The sequence below is a fragment of the Sus scrofa genome, chromosome 14, assembly GCF_000003025.6.
Source record: "Sus scrofa isolate TJ Tabasco breed Duroc chromosome 14, Sscrofa11.1, whole genome shotgun sequence".
Taxonomy (NCBI): Eukaryota; Metazoa; Chordata; class Mammalia; order Artiodactyla; family Suidae; genus Sus; species Sus scrofa.
In genome coordinates, this window is record NC_010456.5 from 48,377,987 (window position 1) to 48,400,177 (window position 22,191).

General features: G+C 44.2%; 1 protein-coding gene across 13 annotated transcripts in view; it reads right to left on the bottom strand.

Moving 5' to 3' along the window:
• PRR14L (proline rich 14 like) overlaps positions 1-22,191 on the bottom strand; it is a 66,272-nt gene that overhangs the window by 26,017 nt on the left and 18,064 nt on the right. For 8 of the 13 annotated variants that reach the window (XR_001300925.2, XM_021073914.1, XM_001925039.4 and 5 more), the window contains 2 exons: positions 13,131-13,203; positions 220-5,299 (listed from right to left, as the gene is read on the bottom strand). Coding sequence is in view for 12 of the 13 variants with exons in the window: in XM_021073914.1 (XP_020929573.1) it covers positions 220-5,299; positions 13,131-13,203 (5,153 nt within the window). In the remaining variant the exon portion in view is untranslated. Of the gene's footprint in view, positions 1-219; positions 5,300-6,383; positions 6,477-13,130; positions 13,204-16,576; positions 16,648-22,191 lie in introns of those variants that run through there. The other 5 variants (XM_021073919.1, XM_021073917.1, XM_013983087.2 and 2 more) reach the window with 3 other exon arrangements.

Genomic DNA, 22,191 nt, shown 5'->3' on the forward strand with positions numbered 1-22,191 from the left:
TAAAGGAAGGTACAAAACAAAGGGTTCTTGCAGGAAATCCAGATCCATCCTACAGGAAAATTAGATGACTCTAGGCTTAAGAGTTACTGCTGCATTTTCTTAGCAGAGATTTGGCAATAAACAGAAAATGCAGACACAGAGTCTCCAAGCTATGCATTTTCAGAAGTGCCTTCTCCACTTCCCAGGGGTAAGATGCAAAAAATAGGGGACGGATTTTACCTGCTTGTGGTGCCCAGAGAGGGCTGCAGCTTGCTGTGAGTGGGATGAAGCACAGAGACCTCCAAGGGGTAGGCAGAAGGCCCATGCTGGCTCCACAGGGACAGCACTCGGCCCACCGAGTAGGGCAGAGAACAGAAGACCTTGTCTGCTATGGAGGCTGGAGACCGCAGCCCCTTCAAGCCCTGGGTAAACTGGGTCATGAAGAGCCTCTGCATGGTGGGCATGTGGCTGGAGCAGCTACGTTTTTTGGTCCAGATCCGATAACATCCAGGGGAACAAAGTGCTAGGAGTGTGTGAAGGCCAAGGATAGAGCAGCCTGCTCTGGTCTGGACGATGGCAGTGGCTCTGTGGTCTTGGAGAGGAGCTGGAGGCTGGGCGCCTGCCTGGCTGTGCAGCCCGGTATCTTCCTTGAACGTGGCCACCCCGGGGCATCCGTGGGCCAGGAAGAAAGAAAAGGTCCACTTGGGGGGTTGAGGTGGGCACCTGGGGGCCTCTCCTAAGGTGAGCCTGGCAGGTGCACAGTGCTCAGGAAAAGCCCTTGGGGGCTCCGTCCCATGCTGGGAGCCTGGCTTCACGTGAAAGGACACTGGGAAGATTTCGGAACCAAACAGCAGCGTTGGCATCTTGTCGCTCAAATCAGTGAAGCTCATTTTGATGGCTTCCAGCGAGTAAAGTGTCAAGGGTGTACTGTTAGGCCTCTTGTCCCAACCACTAACTGCCAAGCATGGACTCAGCTGTGTGGTGCTGTGGGAAAACCCATCCAGGAGCCTTTTATATCTGAGCCGCTTGTAGCTTTTGGCCACTGGGAGAAGGTCCGAGGAACACCACCGCGACCTGGGCTTCTGGGTCCCCGTGGCCAGGGCCAGCCTGGAGGCAAGGACAGAGAGCTTGCTGAGTAAGGCTGATTCTTTGGTTGGCTTCCTGACATTCAGGGCCCCCGGGGACTGGTCCGGAAGGGCCATCGGCTTTGGTATGGGGCTAACGAGGCTCCTGGCTGGGGCTGTTTCAGGTCCGGGTGGCGTGGGCACAGGTGTTGTGCAGGAACTGAGAGATCTGTGTGCTTTTGTGGAGATCGTTTCAGAGGAGCTCTTTAAAAAGGCAGAACTTCTGATTTTACTTATTTTCCTCCCCACACTGACTTGCTCCCGATAGGAAATTTTCTTGCATGTCCGGTGGGGCTGCTTCTTCACCAGCAGTGCTCCCTTCCGACGTGAAGTATCCCCAAAGGCACCTTGCAGTCCCTGGCACCCAGCAGAGGTGGGGTCATGTGCTTTCAGGGGGACACCACGGAGGCAAGGACCTGTGCACGACTCCACATCCTTTTTGAATGGGTGACACAAGCTTTCCTCCATCAGGTCTCTGGACTTCCAAAGCCTGGCAGTGGTATTGCCTGTGGCTGGCTCTGCCAGGGCTACTTCTCTCAGGGTGGAGGGCTCATCTCCACAGCCCTCGGGTTGGCTCTTCCTTGGCACCTCATGTGACAATGCGTTAGCTGCCGTGCACAATTCCAATGTGGGGTGTGCTTTTTCCTGATGCATCTGCTCCTCTTCCCTGTAGTCCAGAGCCTCCTGGCTTTGCTGTTCCTGGGTATCCCCTGGCATTCCCAGGGACGTGAGGTGGGGCTGAGAAACCTCACGCCCATCTTCCCCATGACCACTCTGTCTGATAACTGACTCCTCCTCCACAGGTAAGTGACCCCATGGTCCCCTCTGGTGTCCAGTGTCCTCTCCTTTCACTTCCACTTCTGTTGCCACTGTCAAAGGCAGACCTTTCACACTGATGGCTGGGTTGCCCGGATTACTCCTGTCCCCAGGTGCCCCTTCCTTCATCTCATGCAGGACTGTGTAATCCTTGACCTTTTCACAAAGCATCTCACCATCTTTTGGTTTAAAAAGGTTTTTCGAGTCAGTTTCTTCACCATGCATAAAAGTTTGTTTTTCTTGAAATGACGACAGATGCAAAGGCATTATTATCTTGGTGAATTTCAGGCTTCCCAGGGGAACAGAGTTCTCATCTGGACAATGAGAAGGTAACAGCTCTTCTGAGCAAAGTCCAGTGGTATTTTCCTTGCCACACTCAGCATTTATTTCTAGTCTTGATCCTTCGATCATTCCTTGTGTTTCTGTCAGAGATGCTTCTTTAACTTGCTGTTCACCAAGAGTATAATTTAAAGACACATTTACTCCCCTCAACATCCTTACATTTGGTTCATGATCCGCAACAGACTCCACCTCATGGTCACAAGAGTCTGGACATACTTCTAGATCACAATCTTTTAATGATCTGCATACTTTCTCTTCACATGATTTTTCAGCATTGAAAGATTCTGCTGTAGAGGAAGTGGCCTCCTGGTGATCTGAATCCTGGTTGATCATTTCCATAACCATGGTGGTCAGCTCTCCTGTCTGGGGCAATGGGCTCCTTGAAGGCTCACATGACATCGGTCCATCTCGCCTGGCGCCACCAGTAAGTGTGCTAGAAGCTGTGGCATCCAGAATGCCTTCTGGGGGCTTGTTACTACAGACTGGGGGGAACACGTCCACCATACCATCTGTGGATGCCTCACAACCAGGAATCCTTTTTAAGGCCCCCTTCTTTGCGATTCCACCAGACACGCAGCTATTACTGCCGGGACTGACTGGAAGATCCTTCTGGGGGTGGCTCCCCTCTCTGGTAGGCTCTGTGACCGTCTCTCTCTGGTCACGACCTAGGGTTTCCCTAGCTGGGCTGTCCTCACCTCTGCATTCATCTGGTCTGTGTGGATTGCCCTGGCAGTCGAGGGCTCCATCTGCCTTCTGCTCAAGAGTGTCAGCTGTTGGGTTCATGATTTTAACATTGGAGAACCTAAGAGTAGGAAACTGGTCCAACAATTTTTCAGGACTTGGAATGTTGGAAGGTTGGTTTGGTTCTTGTATGGCCCAGTCAGAAATGTTATGTTTACAAAACATAGCCTCTTTGGGTATATCCTGTTCTTTTTCTTCTAGCCCTTTCTCACTGGGCTGGATGGTGGGGATGGTTTTGTTTGAAGCTTCGCTATTTAACATGCCTGCAGTCATTTCATTTCTGGTCTTACTTCCTGGAAGGCTGCCTTTGGTTCCTCCCCCATCCGGTTCACCTTCCAACAAGGTACAGCTCACTTTATGGGGTACAGAGCCTTCTTTCCCTTGGGGGTGGTGGTCACTATACTGAAATACATTTTCATACATGGTTGTTAGCAAGTTCTCAACTCCCACCAGGGCTGTGCTGGACTCCAGGACATAGGCAGAACACATCTCATCAGGGACGTGCTTTCTTACACAAAGGCAACTAGAGAGAGCCTGAGATTGAGCACTTTGACATTCCACAGCAGATCCCTCTTGAGGCAAGCCTACTGCTTCATTCTCATTTGAGAGCAGTCTGGAAGATAGATTTGTAGCTCTGGAATCAGCTGTTTTGCTTTTTCTTTCCAGGCTTCCTGGTATGCCATTTAAGGTGGAATTGTTTGAAGAGGTACCACAGGTTTGGTCACCTGGTGGAGAGATGTCTTTCATTTTTGTCTTCCCAGGAATGGTCTGGGTACCAGCAGTGACATCTGCGCAATCCTCTAATGGAGCACGCTGACTCTGTTGGCAGCCCTTGCTCACTGCTACAGGCATCTCTTTGTCAGTTGGCAACTTCGTGTGGTTTGGAGAATTAAGGAACACTTGATTTAAAAGACATTCACTTCCCATTTTGGTACAAAGAAGTTCATTCACCTCCCAGGCAGTGCTCTGTTTATCTAATTGTGAACTATCATCCTGGGAGTTCCGTAGAGCCATTTCTGACTCAGATCTGTTATCACATTCTAGGGATGGCGGTGATAGAGCAATGTCTTTCTCAGGTTTTGACACCTCATTTGTAGAACTCATCTGGTCCTCTGGTGTTAGACTCATAGGGGATTTTCTTTCAATCTGAAATCCATTATGGGATGCTTCGTTTGACTGGGTGCTGCCTTCCAGGTTTCTCTGGGTGCTGATGGAGTGACAGTCTTTACTATAAATTTTTTCTCTTAACACATGGGGCTCTGCAGTGGCTGTGTGTTCTGGCTCTTCGATCTGTATCAAAGAGGAAGAATGGCTCTCTTCAGGGCCTGTGCCTGGATGGCTCATGTTACTAAAAGTTCCTCCTTGGTCCTCTTGGTTTGCCAAGCTACCGTGAATGTCTAAAGTCATTTTAAGATCATTTTTTTTAGACATTACTTCTGTGGCCTCAGTGAAAGAATTAGGCATTAAAGAATTAGAGGAGTCTTTATGGACACTGCCTAAAGGGCAGCAGTTATCATGGATATTGCCTTTGGGGAAGTTAACAGTCTCTTTTTTTCCTAAACAGTGACTGCTAGCATCCTCTTCCAGTTGCTTGGCATTAACAAGAAAGAGTTCCTCTCTTTCACTCCTGGGGCTCAAAGGCTGTTCATTTTCTTCTCTAGAAGCCACATTCTTGCTTTGATCATCCCCATTAAAACAGGACTTGTCTGTCTTTTCAGCAGATCCCTTTGGCAAGCTGTCGCCTTCTAAATCACACTTGTCTGAAGATTCTGTTCTGGATTCTGGACCAGACAAACTTGACGTGAAATGTGAAACTTCGGGATTTTCTTCTAAGGGTTCTAAAATAACCACACTTTTCGTGGTTTTGGGACTGCCATGGACAGAACTGTATCTCTCGTTATGGTGGCCAAGATTCTGTTGGTGATTGTCATCTGCTTCACAGACAAGATTTAATCTACACAACTCTTCCTTCCCATGGTCCACTGTGGAAATGGCAATATTTCCTGGTAATAATGGCAACCAAGAAGGACAGGTTTTTAATTCTTCACATTCTTTTTCTGTAGGAGTTGCTTCCATTAATCCAGGGTCCACAAAGTTTAAAGGTTCTAAAGAAATCTCAGCACTGGTCATGATTTTGTCTGCTTCAGGGCAGCTGCTGCACCCATCCGAGAGACCTTTACTCACATGGCTGTTGTTGTGTCCTTCACTATTATTCATCTTAGGCCCACTGACCTTCATACCTTGAACTTCTTCCGTGGATTTCAGCAGAGTGCCAGTTGAAATTTGTACATTTCCTTCTGCACAAGAGAAATAAATCCAAATCAGTACGTAAGCATTAAAACAAACCCTTTGCTCTACCTTCATAAATTCAATCATGCAACAAACAGAAGTAACAAGAAACAATAAGAAAACCAACTCAAGGAGGGAATTGCCATGTTGGTGGTATAAGACCATTGGCTTGTTCTTTTCTGCAAAATACGACAGAGGGCCAAGAAAGTACCTGGAAGAAACAGGTTATTTTGAACAAATGCTTTTCTTTAAATGTCACCTTTTTTTTTTGTTTTTTTAGCCCAGGTGTGCAATGGCTTGATGTGGGATCTTAGTTCCCAGACCAGGGACCAAACCTAGGCTGCAGCAGGGAAACATTGAGTCCTAACTACTAGACCACCAGGGGACTCTCTAAATGTAGCTTTCTTAAATGCACTTACTTAGCTGGATAAATGAATATAATGAGAAGACATATGCCTAATTCAGAGTCTTAGGAAGCTTCCATCTCAAGGCATTAACCAAAAAGTCTCACAATAAAATAGCTATTAAAAGTCATTAAATGACTATCTTTCTAATACCTGAATAAATAATGGATAAAATTATCTCTTTGAAAAAGAACAGTTAGACATAAAACTTTGTGTAGTTCTCTGGTGGTCTAGCAGCTAAGGATTTGGCGTTGTCACTGCTGTAGCTTGGGTTGGATCCCTGGCCCGGGGAATTTTTCATGTTGCAGATGTGGCCAAAAAGAAAAGAAAAAAACCTTATATGGGGTTCCTGTTGTGGCGGAGCGGAAATGAATCTGACTAGTATCCATGAAGATTTGGTTTCCAATTCTGGCCTTGTTCCAGTGGGTCGGGGATGTGGCATTGCCATGAGCTGTGGTGTAGGTCGCAGACACAGCTCAGATCCTGAGTTGCTGTGGCTGTGGCTATGGTGTAGGCTGGCGGCTGTAGCTCTGATTCGCCCCTAGCCTGGGAACTTTCATGTGCCTTGGGCGCAGCCCTAAAAAGCAAAAAAAGAAAAGAAAAGAAAAAGAAAAAGAAAGAAAGAAAAAAAACCCTTATGTAAAAGAGATTAATCTGTAAGTTGAATATAAGTCATGAACCCAATTACCTGGGTGGCTCTCCACAGGATTGGCCATGAGTTGGTAATTACTGAAGGTGAGTGATAGGTACACGGGGATTTAGTATATTCTCCTTTCCACTTCTGAATAAATGTGAAATTTTCCATTATGAACCATTAAAAAACAAACAAACAAAAACCTTTCTCAGCAGAATGTAAACACAATTCATAAAGGAATTTTACTGAACAGAATTTCTCTGAAATTCTAGGCATTAGAGAGAAGTTCCCCAAACTTATTAATCTACAAAAAAATATCCCTTTCCTTTTATTGAAAACACACCCAGGAGTTCCCTTCATGGCTCAGCGGTTCACGAAACCGACTAAGATCCATGAGGATGCGGGTTTGATCCCTGGCCTCACTCAGTGGGCTAAGGATCCAGTGTTGCCGTGAGCTGTGGTATAGGTTACAGATGCAGCTCGGATACTGTGTGGCTGTGGCTGTGGTGCAGACTGGCAGCTGTAGCTCCAAATAGACCCCTAGCCCTGGAACTTCCATACTGGACACCTGTGACCCTAAAAAGAAAAAAGAAAAAAGAAAACACACCCAAAGTATGCAGGTAAATGTAAATATGTGCATATGTACATATATCAGGACATTTGCACTAAACATATAAAGCAAAATGCAAATCAACCTAAAGATCCAATTCTCACTAGAACATAAACTCCTTAAGGGTAAGGATCATGTTTGTTTTGGTTTTCCCTCTCCCTATAGTCTAGCATTATACTTGGTATATAACAGCACTCAAAAAATATTCATGGAGGAGTTCCCTCATGGTGCAGTGGTTAATGAATCCGACTAGGAACTATGAGGTTGCGGGTTCAATCCTTGCCCTTGCTCAGCGGGTTAAGGAACCAGCATTGCTGCGAGCTGTGGTGTAGGTCGCAGACAAGGCTCAGATCCCGCGTTGCTGTGGCTCTGGTGTAGGCTAGCAGCTACAGCTCCCATTAGACCCCTAGCCTGGGAACCTCCATACGCCGCGGGAGCAGCCCAAGAAATGGCAAAAAGACAAAAAAAAAAAAAAAAAAAATTATGGATATATTAATAAATGAATATAGTTGGGTAAAATCAACAAATGTTATTAATAACATCATCCTAGGGCTTCCCTAGCCATTTCTCAATTGGTACTGAGAGCAGTAATTTTGAGAGAAATGGCAGCGACTCAAAAGGTAAGCCAGCTAGGCTCTGTGACGTCACTTACCTGAGTCTCCTTTGCAAAAAGATAGAAAGTATACTTACCTCAGTGCTATTCTGAGATTAAATTAAATAATACATATAAAACACCACCCAGTACAGGGCCTGTCATATAAAGAAACAGTGTTTTTCCTTTGCTGTGCTCTCTCTGATTCTTATTTTACTGGATCTGAGAATAGTTAAAATGATAAACTTAATAACTAGGCTAAGAAATTCCCGCTGTGGTGCAGCAGCTTGGGTCACTGCATAGGCACTGGTTTGATCCCTGGCCCAGCACAATGGGTTAAAGGAGCCAGCATAGCTACAGCTGTAGGTTGCAGCTGTGGTTCACATTCAATCCCTGGCCCAGGAACTTCCATATGCAATGGGTGTGGCCATAAAATAACAACAACAAAAATAACAATTAACTAGGCTAGGACACGGCATTTAAAAATATTTAGTGTCAGCCAATACTAGATGGATAAACGTATACCACACTCCAGTGTGCAAAGACTACACACACACACAGTGTGCAAAGTTACTAATCAGACACAAGGAAGCTAGAAATTCTAATGTCCACAGAGAGCTCATTTTTGAAGCTGGCCCACTTTCCATATCAGCCGACAACCCTACCCTATTCATGAATGTCTAAGTATGAACACTCCAAATGGTTTTACTGTGCGTCTTGCTGGATGCTGATTTGTGAAACCATTTGTGTCTACTATCCTGAGCCTTCCTCCTCTGTTCTAGCACTGTACTAGTCCTACCCCTCATTACATCTGCTCAGGAAAACCCTAAAATTCTTTATCCACCCAGAAACTATTTAACGTGCAAGGCACTTAAGACAAGGTTCGTGCTCAGGGCCCCTGCCTGCTGGAAGACCAAGAAGAATACCTTTCCAACAAATGTTCCTGGGAAAAGTGGATATCCACATGCAAAAGGATAAATCTGAACCCTAACTCATATCACACAAAATAATCGACTCAAAGTTGATGAGAAACTTAAGAGCTGAAACTATAAAACTCTTAGAAGAAAACATAAGAGTAAATGTTCATGAACTTAGGTGATTTCTTAGCTAGGAAACCAAAAGCACAAGTGATAAAAAATAAGGAAGACTGATAAATTTGACTCCTTCAAAATGAAAAACTTCTTACACCTGAAACTAAAATAATATTGTAAGTCAACTATACCGGAACTTTCTAAAAGTTAAATTTATCAGTTAGAAAAAACAAACAAACAAACTGGAGCTCCCATTATGGCAAAGCAGGTTAAGAACCCAACTAGTATCTGTGAGGATGAGGGTTCAATCCCTGGCCTCACTCAGTGGGTAAAGCATCCAGAGTTGTGCAGGATATGTCATAGGTCACAGATGCAACTTGGATCTAGTACTGCCATGGCAGTAGTGGAGGCCGGCAGCTACAGCTCCGATTCGACCCCTGGCCCAAGAATTTCCATGTGCTCCAGGTATGGCCATTTAAAAAAAAAAAAAAAAAGGAGTTCCCATTGTGGCTCAATGGCTAATGAACCCAACCAGTATCCATGAGGATGTGGATTCAATCCCTGGCCTCGCTCAGTGGGTTAAGGATCCGGTATTGCCATGAGCTGTGGTGAGGTTGCAGACACAGCTCGGATCTCGAATTGCTGTGGCTGTGGTATAGGCTGGCAACTGCAGCTCCAATTTGATCCCTAGCCTGGGAACCTCTATATGCTGTGGGTACAGCCCTAAAAAGACAAACAACAAAAAAAGACAAAAAGCCTAATTTAAAAACAGACAATTGGATTGTTATGATCATTATACAACTACAGATGTGATAAATTCATTTGAGTAATAAAAAAAATGTTTTTTAAATAAAAATAAAAAAATAAAAACAGAGCGAGAACTCCCCATTTCCTAAGTGTCATGTGTACACAGAAACTTCTTTCCAAAGGGCACAGTATGGCAAGGGGAAGGGGAATAACGCTACAGAGATACCTGACACTTATGGTACCTGCCTGTGTGAATTCCTCCCTCAAAGCCAAAAAAAACCCTTGTCTCATGAGAAAAACAGACAAACACCAGTGGATAGGCATACTACAATATACCTGACCAGTACTCTTCGAAACCTGCAGGGGTGCCAAAAATAAGGGAAGTGTGAGAAACTGTCATGGTCAAGAGGAGTCCAAGGAGTTAAGGGACCTAAATGTAACGTAGGATCCTGGATGAGATCTTGAACTATGTATTAATATTGGTTCATTAACTGTAACAAATGTACAATAAATATATATGCACTAATGTGTTAACAATGGAGGAAACTGGGGTGGGGTCAGAGGGCAAAGGGTGGGATGGAAACTCAGTGCTATCTGCTCAGTCTCTCTGTAAATCCTAAACTGCTCCTAAAAATAAAATTCCATTAAAATAGCTATAATTCAAAACAGAACAAAATGAAACAAAAGATAACAGAAAGGAAGTGGAGAAACTGGAACCTTCATATGTAGCTGGTGTAACTGAAAAATGGTGAAGCTGCTTTGGAAGACAGCTGGAAGTTCCTTGAAATGGTAAACACAGAATTACCACATAACCCAGCAATTCTACTCCTCAGTACCTACTCAAGGGAATAGAAAATAACCCAAATGTCCATCAACTTATAAATGGATAATATGAAATATTATCCCATTAAAATGAATTAAATACTTTACATGCTACAACATGGATAAACCATAAAATCTTTATGTCAAGTGAAAGAAGCCAGTCAAAAAGACATTTTGTCAAATCTAAAATACGACACAAATGAACTTATCTGAGAAACAGAAATAGACCCAAAGACATAAAGAACAGACTTGTGGTTGCCAAGGGGGAAGGAGGGGGGATGGACTGGGAGTTTGGGATTAGCAGATGCAAACTATTATATAAAGAATGATCCTACTATATAGCATAACGAACTATATTCAATACCCTGTGATAAACCATAAAAGAAAATAATATGAAAAAGAAACAATCACTTTTCTGTATAGAAGAAATTAACACAGTAGAAATTAACATCATACATCAACTATACTCCAAAAATGGAGAATGATATGCAAAATAGCATCTTACCAATTAAAGACTTATTTTGGTTAACATAAAGGTCCCCTTAAAAAGTCAATCCCCTACCCCTCCACGTCAAAAAAAGGAGAATTCCCTGGTGGCTCAGCAGGTTAAGGATCCAGCATTGCCAATCCTATGACAGATGTTCGGTCCCTGGCCCTGGAACTTCTGCATATACGCCTCAGGTGCAGCCAAAAAAAAAAAAAAAAAAAAGAAGTCAATCGTGTTCTATTTTACCTACTTGAGCCACAGTAGAAGGAACAACTGTATGTAAAGTCTCAAAAACCTGGAATCCCACACTAACTTGGAACTGCTGTGAATAGGACAATTACACAGACAAGGAAAAACCACACAGACAGAGGAATGTAGCAGTCTAGAGTCACTTATTACACAGTTCAGTTCAGGGGATTCAAATCCACTTCTCAGCAAACTTATAAAATATTAGAGAACATTGACTTTAGAGGTGGACCCATTAGGAATATCTAAAACTTTATATAAACAAAACTAAGTATAGTAATTTGTATAGTGCTCAACAGTGCAAACACTCACAACAAAGGTTATAAGGATCCATTAGATTTCTGTGAGGAAAACTTAAATCTAATACTCTCAGGGCTAGGAGCTATGCTTTGGGGCAGAGTGAATGTTTTGGCAGCTGGGGTCCCTGGAGAGACAGTACAACCAGATTTCCAGAAACATCATTTACTCCTCAATTCTGTAATAAATGATAAATGAGTAGGTGCTTGACCTTGACCTCAGTAAAGCAAGCTGCAATACTGGACACACCACAGTAGAGCATACGCATCTATTTAACTCAAATCCGTAGCAGCAGCTGCAAGTCCTGCTTGTACTGCCAGGGCTCAAGTCCTACAGAGACCTGCCTCCTTGGAAACTTCATTTTCTGCCTGGCTATGCCTGGTGAGGACAATGGACAGCTGAGCTGGGTCCCTCATGTGTAACATGGCATACTTTGCAAGGTTCTCGAGATGGACAGAAGAATATGTCAGAGTCGGGCACTAGGCTGTTGCTGCTAAAACTTAGGCAGAGTTGCTATTTCCAGTTTGTTTCATCAAACTGAGAACCTTCCCTGTAGCTTAGGGGGGATTTTCATTTTACCAATTTAAGTCATTAAAGAAGAATGGTATTAGGACAGGGAAGAATATTGCCACTGAGTAGTTTATTTGAGGATACCATTCAGAAAAACTCACCTCCTCCAGTGGGGACTGGCTTTTTAGGTGGAGAATAACCAGGTTAAGTCTGAGAAGGAAGATTTCCTTGTACAAAATAACTCTGCTTCTCCAGTTTAAAGGTCTGTTCAGGAGTTCCCTTGTAGCACAGTGGGTTAAGTATCCAGCATTGTCACTGCAGTGGCCTGGGTCATTGCTGTGCCTTGTGTTTGACCCCTGGCCCGGGAACTTCCAAATGCCACAGGGTGGTCCAAAAATAAAATGAAATTTTTAAAAAGGCCCATTCCGTGGTTAAATGATAGTGTAGTTCAATACATACACAGTGAATTCTGTGTTAAGATATGGTGAAAATACACCAACACACTGAAGACTCAATATACCAGTACCAGAGCCACCGCAAAGCCCCTGGCAGGGATGGGTGACAGCTTCACCATAAGGCTCAGATGAGACCCACACACGAAGTGACATTTCTCATCTTCAGAGCCTTTCTCTGTACTAGATGGCCAAGCCTGTGAGCCACAGATAATCTCTAGCAGCAGGAAGCAGGGGGATAAACTGGGACAAGTGTCCTTTCTCAGAGGGACAGTCTGTGCTTCCTTTCCTGCCCAGGCTGCCAAGAAGCAGAATCAAATCCGAGGTTGCACTGCAGTAACAAAATGCTCATATAATTAAACATACTTTTTTTTTTTCCAGTTCCGATTATTCTACATTGTTAATTTTCACTGTATAATAGACACAAATGGTCCTCTTTAGTTACCTAAGGTTTTTTCAGCCTGGAGCAGGGGAAGAAGAATCTTGGCTCTCTTTGGGCCTCAGCTCCTTCCTTAATCAATCAAACTAAAGCAACATCTCAGATGCCTATTTCCAATCATGATTTTAAGGAGCAAAAAGAGGTAATGGAAATGAAACTTCTTTGCAAACCCTCAAGGTGACCGGGAGTGAACTCGTCTTCCCAGAACCACCACCTAAGAGGGTACAGTGGGATGCACTGTGTGCCTAGGTGGTCCCTCCCTGTCCATGTGGACCCTTCCAGACAGTAGTGGGGCTGGATAAAATCAAATGAAAGACTTTATGCCAGAAATTAAGGTTCAACACAGTCAACAAGGACTCACAGAAAAAGTGAGAAGCATATTCTTGTTCAAATGAGACACCTGCTGGATCACAAGGGGACTTCAAGTACGTCCGTGTGCACTAATACCAAGACTTTCTACAGCGATGGCCATCTGGCGAGGTAGGATGTGCAATCCTCCCTCCCAGAGTGGACTAAGATGGTGTGTGTAGGAAGTGGAAAAAGGAAAAGATCTGAGAGGAATAAATACCTTTGCTCCTCAGACAACCTTCAGGGAGGTCCGTGCATAAAAGTTCTTGGCTCGCCTGCATCAGGAGGTCCTCCTGCGGTAAGAAAACCCAGTAGTCAGCGAGGATGCAGAAACACCTGAGCTCACCAATGCCAATGATCCTGAGAGATGTCTTTACAAGTCCTGGAAATGTGCCTGTGGTTACAGGGTTTGGGAACTGAAGGAAACTTCAAAAAATATAATGGAGTTGGAGTTCCCGTCATGGTGCAGTGGTTAACAAATCCGACTAGGAACCATGAGTTTGCAGGTTCGATCCCTGGCCTTGCTCAGTGGGTTAACGATCCGGCGTTGCCGTGAGCTGTGGTGTAGGTTGCAGACGCGGCTCGGATCCCGCGTTGCTATGGCTCTGGCGTAGGCCGGTGGCTACAGCTCCGATTCAACCCCTAGCCTGGGAACCTCCATATGCCGCGGGAGCGGCCCAAGAAATAGCAACAATAACAACAACAACAACCAAAAAGGCAAAAGACAAAAAAAAAAAAAAAAATCAGTAAAGCCTCACTTCTCTAGAATTTGAGATTGAAAAGCCAAGTTTCCCAAGCTCTGGACAACAGAGGTTTAGGATATTTGGCTGTATCTTTCGATCAAGAAACGATACAAAAATAAAAATAAAAGAAACAATGATACAATGTGATCTTTTTTCTTCTTCTTCTTCTTTTTTTTTTGGCCATGCCTTTGGCATGTGGAAATTCCCTGGTCAGTGACTGAACCTGAGCCACTGCAATGACAATGCCAGATCCTTAACCCAATGAGCCACCAGGGAACTCCTGAATTCTCATTTTCTTCTCAGATTTCCTAGAAGAGCTATTTTTCCTTTTCTTACCCATTCACTGGAGGAGGGGGTAAGGCGGACACCATCTATGACAACCGTTTCCTCCCACAGAGGGAATTCAGAGAAGTGGGAACGGGTGGCAGCAGCACATGTGTAGTGTGGAGCCCCATGACAAAAGGGTCTGACCAGGCTGACAAGCTGGGAGACACTCGCCAGCCAACAATGGCTAATCATACCAAACTTTCCCTCTGGGTTATCTCTTTTTCTCTGCCCAAAGATTACAAGTACTATTCTGTTTACACATTGATTTAATTGATAAGTTCAAGATTCTGACATAGCACTCACCTAAATCCACAGATGCTGAAATCATTGCTATAACTTTTGATAATTTTTACAGCACTTAAAACAACAAGCAAGCAAAACCATTTCATCTCCAAGCAAAGCTCTGTGCTGGAAAGAGATATGAGATGGCAGGTAAAGGTGGATGTGTCGGAAATTAAGCACCATCACTGGAATGGAGGGAAGAGGCCTGGCATGGACTGTCATGTACAAGGCATAACTGTTCTTCATTTTCTTTGCGAGTGTGTCATTTTAGGGCCACACTTGCGGCATACGGAGGTTCCCAGGCTAGGGGTTGAATCGGAGCTGTAGGTGCTGGCCTACTCCACAGCAATACTAGATCCGAGCTGCATCTGTGACCTACACCACAGCTCACAGCAACGCCGGATCCTTAACCCAGTGAGCAAGGTCAGGGATCAAACCTACATCCTCATGGATACTAGTCAGATTCGTTTCTGCTGAGCCACGATGGGAACTCCCTTCATTTTCTACTGAAACTTTTGTGGGGACGTTTTTGCAAAACATGAACTTAAAACAACTACCTGCCACATAACTTATGTGTATCCATGTTTGGCAAAAAAGTATGAATTCTAGCATCAAATTTATTTGTAAATGAGAAGAGAAAGCTCTTATTGCAGAAGGAATGATGGAATTAGAAAACCACCACTTGGCAACCATCACAGTGATAATTACCTCAAGAAGGGAATTCCCGTCATGGCTCAGTGGTTAGCAAACCCAACTAGCACCATGAGGACATGATTGAACTAGCACCCAACCAGCACCGATGAGGTTCGATCCCTGGCCTTGCTCAGTGGGTTAAGGATCCAGTGTTGCTGTGAGCTATGGTGTAGGTCGCAGACGCGGCTTGGATCCTGAGTTGGTGTGGTTGTAGTGTAGGTCAGCGGCTATAGCTCCGACTGGGCCCCTAGCCTGGGAACCTCCATATGCCATGGGTGCAGCCCTAAAAAGACAAAAAGACCAAGGAGGGGGGAACACAACCTTAAGAAAAATCATTAATGGATATTAAAACCAGTGGCTAAAAGTATGAATAAGGAACAGAAACCTCAGTCTCAAAATATCTCCCCACAAGATACTTTTAATCAGGGAGGGGAAGAAGATACCCTCACAGTGGAGGAGGCTTGCAGACCCCACCTGAAGCAGGTAGCAGAAGCCCCCCTGCCCAGGAATCAGGTGCCCCAATGCCAGGTGACTCCTAAGGGGATGCAGAGAGAACCACATCACTTCTGTGGGACCCCCGAGCCCTAGAATTCACAACCAGGACCTGACCATGAGGAAACATCAGACAAAACTAAACTGAGGAAAATTCTACAAAATGAGCAGCCAGTCCTCCTCAAAAGGGTCAAGGTCACGGGCTGAGGAGATGTTACAGATTAGAGGAGACTAAAGAGACATGACCACTGAATGACACAAGGGATCTTGGATTTTTCCTAGAAAATAAAATTTTTCGTTTGTTACCAATACATCAGTGGGATGACTGGCCAAATATGACTACGGTCTTTAGATAAAAGTACTCAATCATGGAGTTCCCGTCGTGGCGCATGCGGGTTCGATCCCTGGCCTTGCTCAGTGGGTTAAGGATCTGGCATTGCTGTGAGCTATGGGGTAGGTTGCAGATGTGGCTGGGATCCTGCATTGCTGTGGCTCCACTGTAGGCTGGCGGCGACAGCTCTGATTAGACCCCTAGCCTGGGAACTTCCATTTGCCGCATAAGCGGCCCTAGAAAAAGCAAAAAAGAGCAAAAAAAAAAAAAAAAAAAAAAAAGTACTCAATCAGTGTTAATTTCTTGATTTTGATTAATGCAGTGTGGTCACTTAACAAAATGTCCTTGTTTTGTGGGAAATACACAAATACTTAGGCATCATTTTTGCAGCTATACTCTCATCTGGGAGGGGGGATAAAAGCAAATGTGGTAAAATCTTAACAAGTAAGGAATCTGCATGAAGGGTATATGGAAATTTTTCATACTATTGCTGCAACTTTTCTGTAACTCTCAAATTATTTCAAAATAAGAGGTTAAGAAAAACATCTTTATTTGTGGCGCTACCCTTGATCCTTTCTTCAAAATGGTACTACCCTCCACGCTCCAGTTCTCAGGCAGTGAGATTAGATGCTATTTAGAGTATTTCTTCAGGCTAATACTTTATGGAAAAGGCTGAGTGCTGAGCAAAACCAAGGGGGTGAGGTGTCAGGGACAGCAGGACTCCTGCATGCTTACTTCAAGCAGCTGAGACCAACTCACAGGTTGTTGTGAGAACAAATGGGGGTGAGGGACAGATACCTTTCAGGATGGGCGCTCCAGGAGCAGAAGCTCTCACCACCCATTAGGCCTCAGACACTTGTCATCCCTTCCTGTGAGAAAAACCAATAGGACCATCACCAGCAGATCCAGTGTGTCATCTGCAATGACTGCCCTAAAGAGCCTCTGCAGGCAGTGAGCTGACCTCCCGCCAGTTGTGTATGATGCTCTCAGATTCCAAAGGACCCTGGTGAGCTTACAGAATAAACCCTAATGGTTCTGGGCCCTGGAGGGGCTGCTGGGATTTTAGTTCTGCCCCACCTGCTACTCTAAAGGGGTGTCTTTAGCTGGGGGCCTGAGCAGACCCTGGTGGAGTGCCCAGCCACCTGCCTTTCCCCTTTCCCTTGGATACCATGATTCCTAACAGGGAAGGGGAGCAGAAACCAAAAGAGACTATTCTCTCTCCTGCCCTGCTGTCTTCTCCTGAAAGGTTCTCAGTTAAGAAAAACAAGTTTTGGGAGTTCCCATCGTGGCTCAGAGGAATCGAATCTGACTAGGAACCATGAGCTTGCGGGTTCAATCCCTGGCCTTGCTCACTGGGTTAAGGATCCAGTATTGCTGTGGCTGTGGCGTAGGCTGGCAGCTGCAGCTCTGATTCGACCCCTAGCCTGGGAATGTCTATATGCCAAGGGTGTGGCCCTAAAAATCAAAAAAAGAAAGAAAGAAAAACAAGTTTTTCTCACAGCTGGTTGAAGACTCTACAAAGGTTTAAGTCTCAGATATGATCCAGAATTGTCAGGATTGAAAAAGAAACAGCACGTGAGGCTGAGGTCAGATGTGAGCCACTCTCCCCTCCCGCCCCCGCCCCAGAGTGCTGGGAGATCTCCAGATCAGGTGGGAGCTCCCTCAGTCTTGGTCCCAAGTACAGGTGAAGGAACAGAACAGGCCACTTTCTAGTGATGGCCATGTAGCAGAATTATCCTGCATATAACCCCCTCAAGGTCAGCTATAATAAACATCTGCAGAATTTATTTATTTATTTTTTGGCTGGCCAGGGGCATACAGAGTTCCAAGGCCAGGGATCAGATCCAAGCCACAGTAATGACCTGTGCTGCAGCTGTGGCAACACCAGATCCTTAAACCCACTGTGCCGGGCTGGGGATCAAACCAGCGTCCTCGGTGCTGCAAAGATGCCACTGATCCCTTTGTGCCACAGAAGGAACTCCAAAACACCTGCAGAAATTTATCAGTTACAACATCCTCTTCCTACAATATTTTATCAGCTAAATGTTCTAACTTTCAGGATTCCTAGAGATAGAGTTTCTCTCTACCAGTAGGTTTTGCTAAATCTCAACACTTGATCATTAATATCCTAATATTCTTTGCAAAATCTGTTTTGAAGGAATCGACTTCAAGATAAAAGTTCATGTGGATTCCTCTTTCAAAATCAAGTGATGTGTGGCTCAGTGGAAATGAACCCAGCTAGTATCCATGAGGGCTTTTTTTTTGGCGGGGGGCACTTTTTAGGGCCGCATCCCAGGTCATATGGAATTTCCCAAGCTAGGGGTCAATTGGAGCTACAACTGCCAGCCTACATCACAGCCACAGCAACTTGGGATCCGAGACATGTCTGCGACCTACACCACAGCTCAAGGCAACGCCAGATCCTTAACCCGCTGAGCAAGGCCAGGTATCGAACCCGAGTTCTCATGGATACTAGTTAGATTCATTTCCACTGCACCACGATGGGAACTCCAAGGATAAGGGTTTGATTCCTGGCCTCGCTCAGTGGGTTAAGGATCCGGCATTGCTGTGGCTGTGGTGTAGGCGGGTAGCTGCAGCTCTGATTCATCTCCTAGCCTGGGAACTTCCATATGTTGCAGGTGTGGCCCTGGAAAGTAAAAAAAAAAAAAAAAAAAAAAAAAAAAAATCAAGTGAAATCATTGCAACAATCTATAACATTATTTAAACTATGTAAAATAAGAAACGCCACTGGAGTGGCTCAGTGGGTTAAGGATTTGGCATTCTTACTGCAACGGTTTGGGTCACTACTGTGATGTGGATTTGATCTATAACCTAGGAACTTCCACATGCCTTTTGGAAAGGCAAAAAAATAATCTGCTTATGTAGCATTGAAAAGAATAAAAATAAGAAATGCCACATAACAGTGGAACTTGTTTTTCAAACTGATAGCAAAAAAATTCTCTGCCTTGCACATGCAACACGTCATCCTCCTGCCCACTGCTTGGAATCAAAATCAACTTTCAATACTTCTCTAAAGTTTAGAAAGATTTTAGGAGTGTCTTGAAAACCATTCTTACTGTTCATCTATAATCTTTTTTTTTCCTTTTCCAGTTGTACTGGTGGCTTATGGAAGTTCTCAGGACAAGGATCAAATCAGAGCTATGGCTGTAACCTACACCACAGCTGCTGCACACCAGATCTTTAACCCAATGTGCCAGGCCAGGGATTGAACCCGCAATGCTTCAGAAATAACGTCAGATCCTTAACCTACTGAATCACAGCAGGAACTCCTTCATCTGTAATCTGGAAAAGATGTAATACTGATTCATTCCTGTAAGGCTAGTTTATTTTTGGAAAATAACCCCACGAATATCTTTAGCAGGAAAATGAACGTACATCAGGCTCTTCAGCTTTTATGAGCAGGGCAGTTATATATTCTTCATGGCCTGATGTATCTCTGAGCCCTGGGCCCCAGTTGTAGCCAGACCCCACTGACTGCCTCCAAGCCCGAGCTTTCTGAGCTGGAGGCAGGGTGGCCCCATCTCAGTTGGGAATGCCTATACTCAGGACACAGAACACACAACAATGGGCCACAGCACGGAGCAAAGCAGATTCCTCCAACTTTCTGCAACTTGAGGGAACAGCCATGACCACATTCGCAGTGAAGAATAGTGAACACAGATGAGGCGTCTGGGTCCCTTCCCATGTCCCACACTTGCATATCTAGGAAGGAACAGCTGTAGGACAGTAACTTTATTTTATTTTTTTAGGACAGTAACTTTAAATCAACTTTATAGAGCTTAAAAAGGAAATTTCCTCCATGTATCTATATTCAGAGAAACCTTAAATAAGGCACTGACCAAGTTAGCTGTGTCAGGCATTTAATAACAGCCCCCCAACAAGGATTTATCTAAGAGAACTGCTAAAACAGGTGGAAGCAAACTCTACCTCAAGTGTCAGCAATAAGCAAATGGTGCTTTTTTTGGGCACCTCTTTGTCACACACCTTCTACAACATGAGCTGAGAACCACAGGAAACCATCACTGTGGGGACCGCAGGGCCCTGGCAGACGCAGAGAACAGCTCACCGCCACCACTTATACCACTGAAAGTGTGAAGTTCAGATTTTTTCACCTTTAAATCATTGAAAATAAATTATTTCCAACAAGATTTCCTTTTAAGCAAACAGCAAGCTCCTTTCCACTACTGGAAATTTCCCTTAGGATCAGAGACTCTGCAGGGACCAGGAAGGAAGTTTAGTGGGCATTTTGTGCAGCAGCCTTTCACTTAAGTCATACAAAGTGCACAAGACTGGGTCTTTTATGAACATGTCATTAAATAACAAGTCTCTCAAGCAGCTTAAAAGGCTTCAAGTGATTATAACCATCGTGCTTTCTTACCTGAAGTCCCCTGTCCATACACCTTCAAATACCTGTCAAAGGATGTATACTGAACCTTTGTGTGTTACGGCTAACAGACAACTCAGAGTTTTTTCTGTGTGTTGAACATGAACACATATCTTGAAACCAAATCTTTTACAAGACATTCAACCCTGATGGATCTACCACTAAGAGGTGGGGTGGGGGTGTGTTAAGGGGGGTGGAGAGCAAACACCATACAGCTTATATCTAAGCACCAAGAAAAACAAAAACCAAGCACAATTTAAAGAGGTTTCACAGATATGAGGACAGAATGTACAGCACAGAGGATACAACCAATATATTATAATAACCTTAAATAAATACAATCTATAAAACTATCAGAATCACTGTGTTATACAACTGAAACTAACATAACGTTGTAAATCAACCACACTTCAATTAAAAAAAGATAAGGTTGGTTGTTCTTATGAGGGAAAATTTTCCACGTCAAATCATCTGCATGGGATGCCTGATACCCACCTTTCTATCTTATTCTTAAATGAGATCAATCTTTTCCTCCTCCTGCTTGTAACCTCTGCCTGCACCATAGTTCTGGCCCTTTCTTCTCCAAGTTCTCTCACTGCTCTGTGTGGCTCTCCACAGCTGTCCCTCCCATGCCCCTGTTCCTAGATTCCTTCCTGTCCCAATAACAAGGTATCTCTGATCAAAGCACAAAAGTATTAACTAGAAGTCTTTATACCTTTTTGACACAATCATAAGGCAGGAAAGAATTAATTTTTGTTGGCTTACCTTTTCATGATTGAAATACTTCATGACTGGAATATTTATTTTCACTTTTTAAGTGGATCTTTAAAGACAATGTCAAGTACAGATGCAAAAGGACAAAGACTCTATGACTATACTTAACATGAGGTCCCTAGAGTAGTCACTTTTGCAGAGAAAGACAGGACAATGGTGGTTATGGGGAAGGGAGAGAGACGGCATGAAAAATGGGGAGTTATTATTCAATGGGGACAGAGTTTCAGTTTGGGAAAATAAAGGGTTCTGGAGATGGATGGTGAGGATGGTTACAAAACAATGTGAATGTATAATGCCACTAAGTGTATACTCACAAATGATAAAAATGGTATATTCTATGTTATGTGTATTTTACCACAGTAAAAAAAGCAAAAAAGGCAGTTCCCGTCGTGGCTCAGCAAAAATCAATCTGAGTATCCATGAGGATGTGGGTTCGATCCTTGGCCTTGATCAGTGGGTTAAGTATCTGGCATTGCTGTGAGCTGCGATACAGGTCACAGACTTGGTTTGGATCCCGAGTTGCTGTGGCTATGGTATATGCTGGTGGCTATAGCTCCAATTGGACCCCTAGACTGGGGGGAAAAAAATTAAGACCAACATTTAATAAGCTGCTTTGTAAAATAACATGTACTTTGTTGTTTTCCTTTTTTTTAATTATTTTTTTTTTTAATTTTTTGCCTTTTTGCCTTTTCTAGGGCCACTCCCACGGCATATGGAGGTGCCCAGGCTAGGAGTTGAATCGGAGCTGTAGCTGCCGGCCTACATCAGAGCCCCAGCAACTCAGGATCCAAGCTGCATCTGTGACCTACACCACAGCTCACAGCAACGCCGGATCCTTAACCCACTGAGCAAGGCCAGGGATTTAACCCGCAACCTCATGGTTCCTAGTCAGATTTGTTAACCACTGAGCCACGACAGGAACTCCTGTTTTCCTTTTAATAAGCACCAAAGAAAACCTCTATAATGACCTTAAGAGAGCTTAAATGAGTAAATAAGATGAATATTTAACAAAACCAGTTGAAGCTTCATCAGAGCCCAAAATATAAAAAAGTGTAAACTTCTAAATATTGGTGTCGTTCTTCTCTATGAACTAGGAAATTGACCAAGCAGACTTAACTTCATTAAGTTCATGTAATCCATGCCTGCAAAGTGTGGGTGGCCTTCCTTCACAACCACAGCAAGTTCTTATTCTTGGAGCCAAGCTCTGTTGAAGGCACTTCCCTTTCCATCTTGA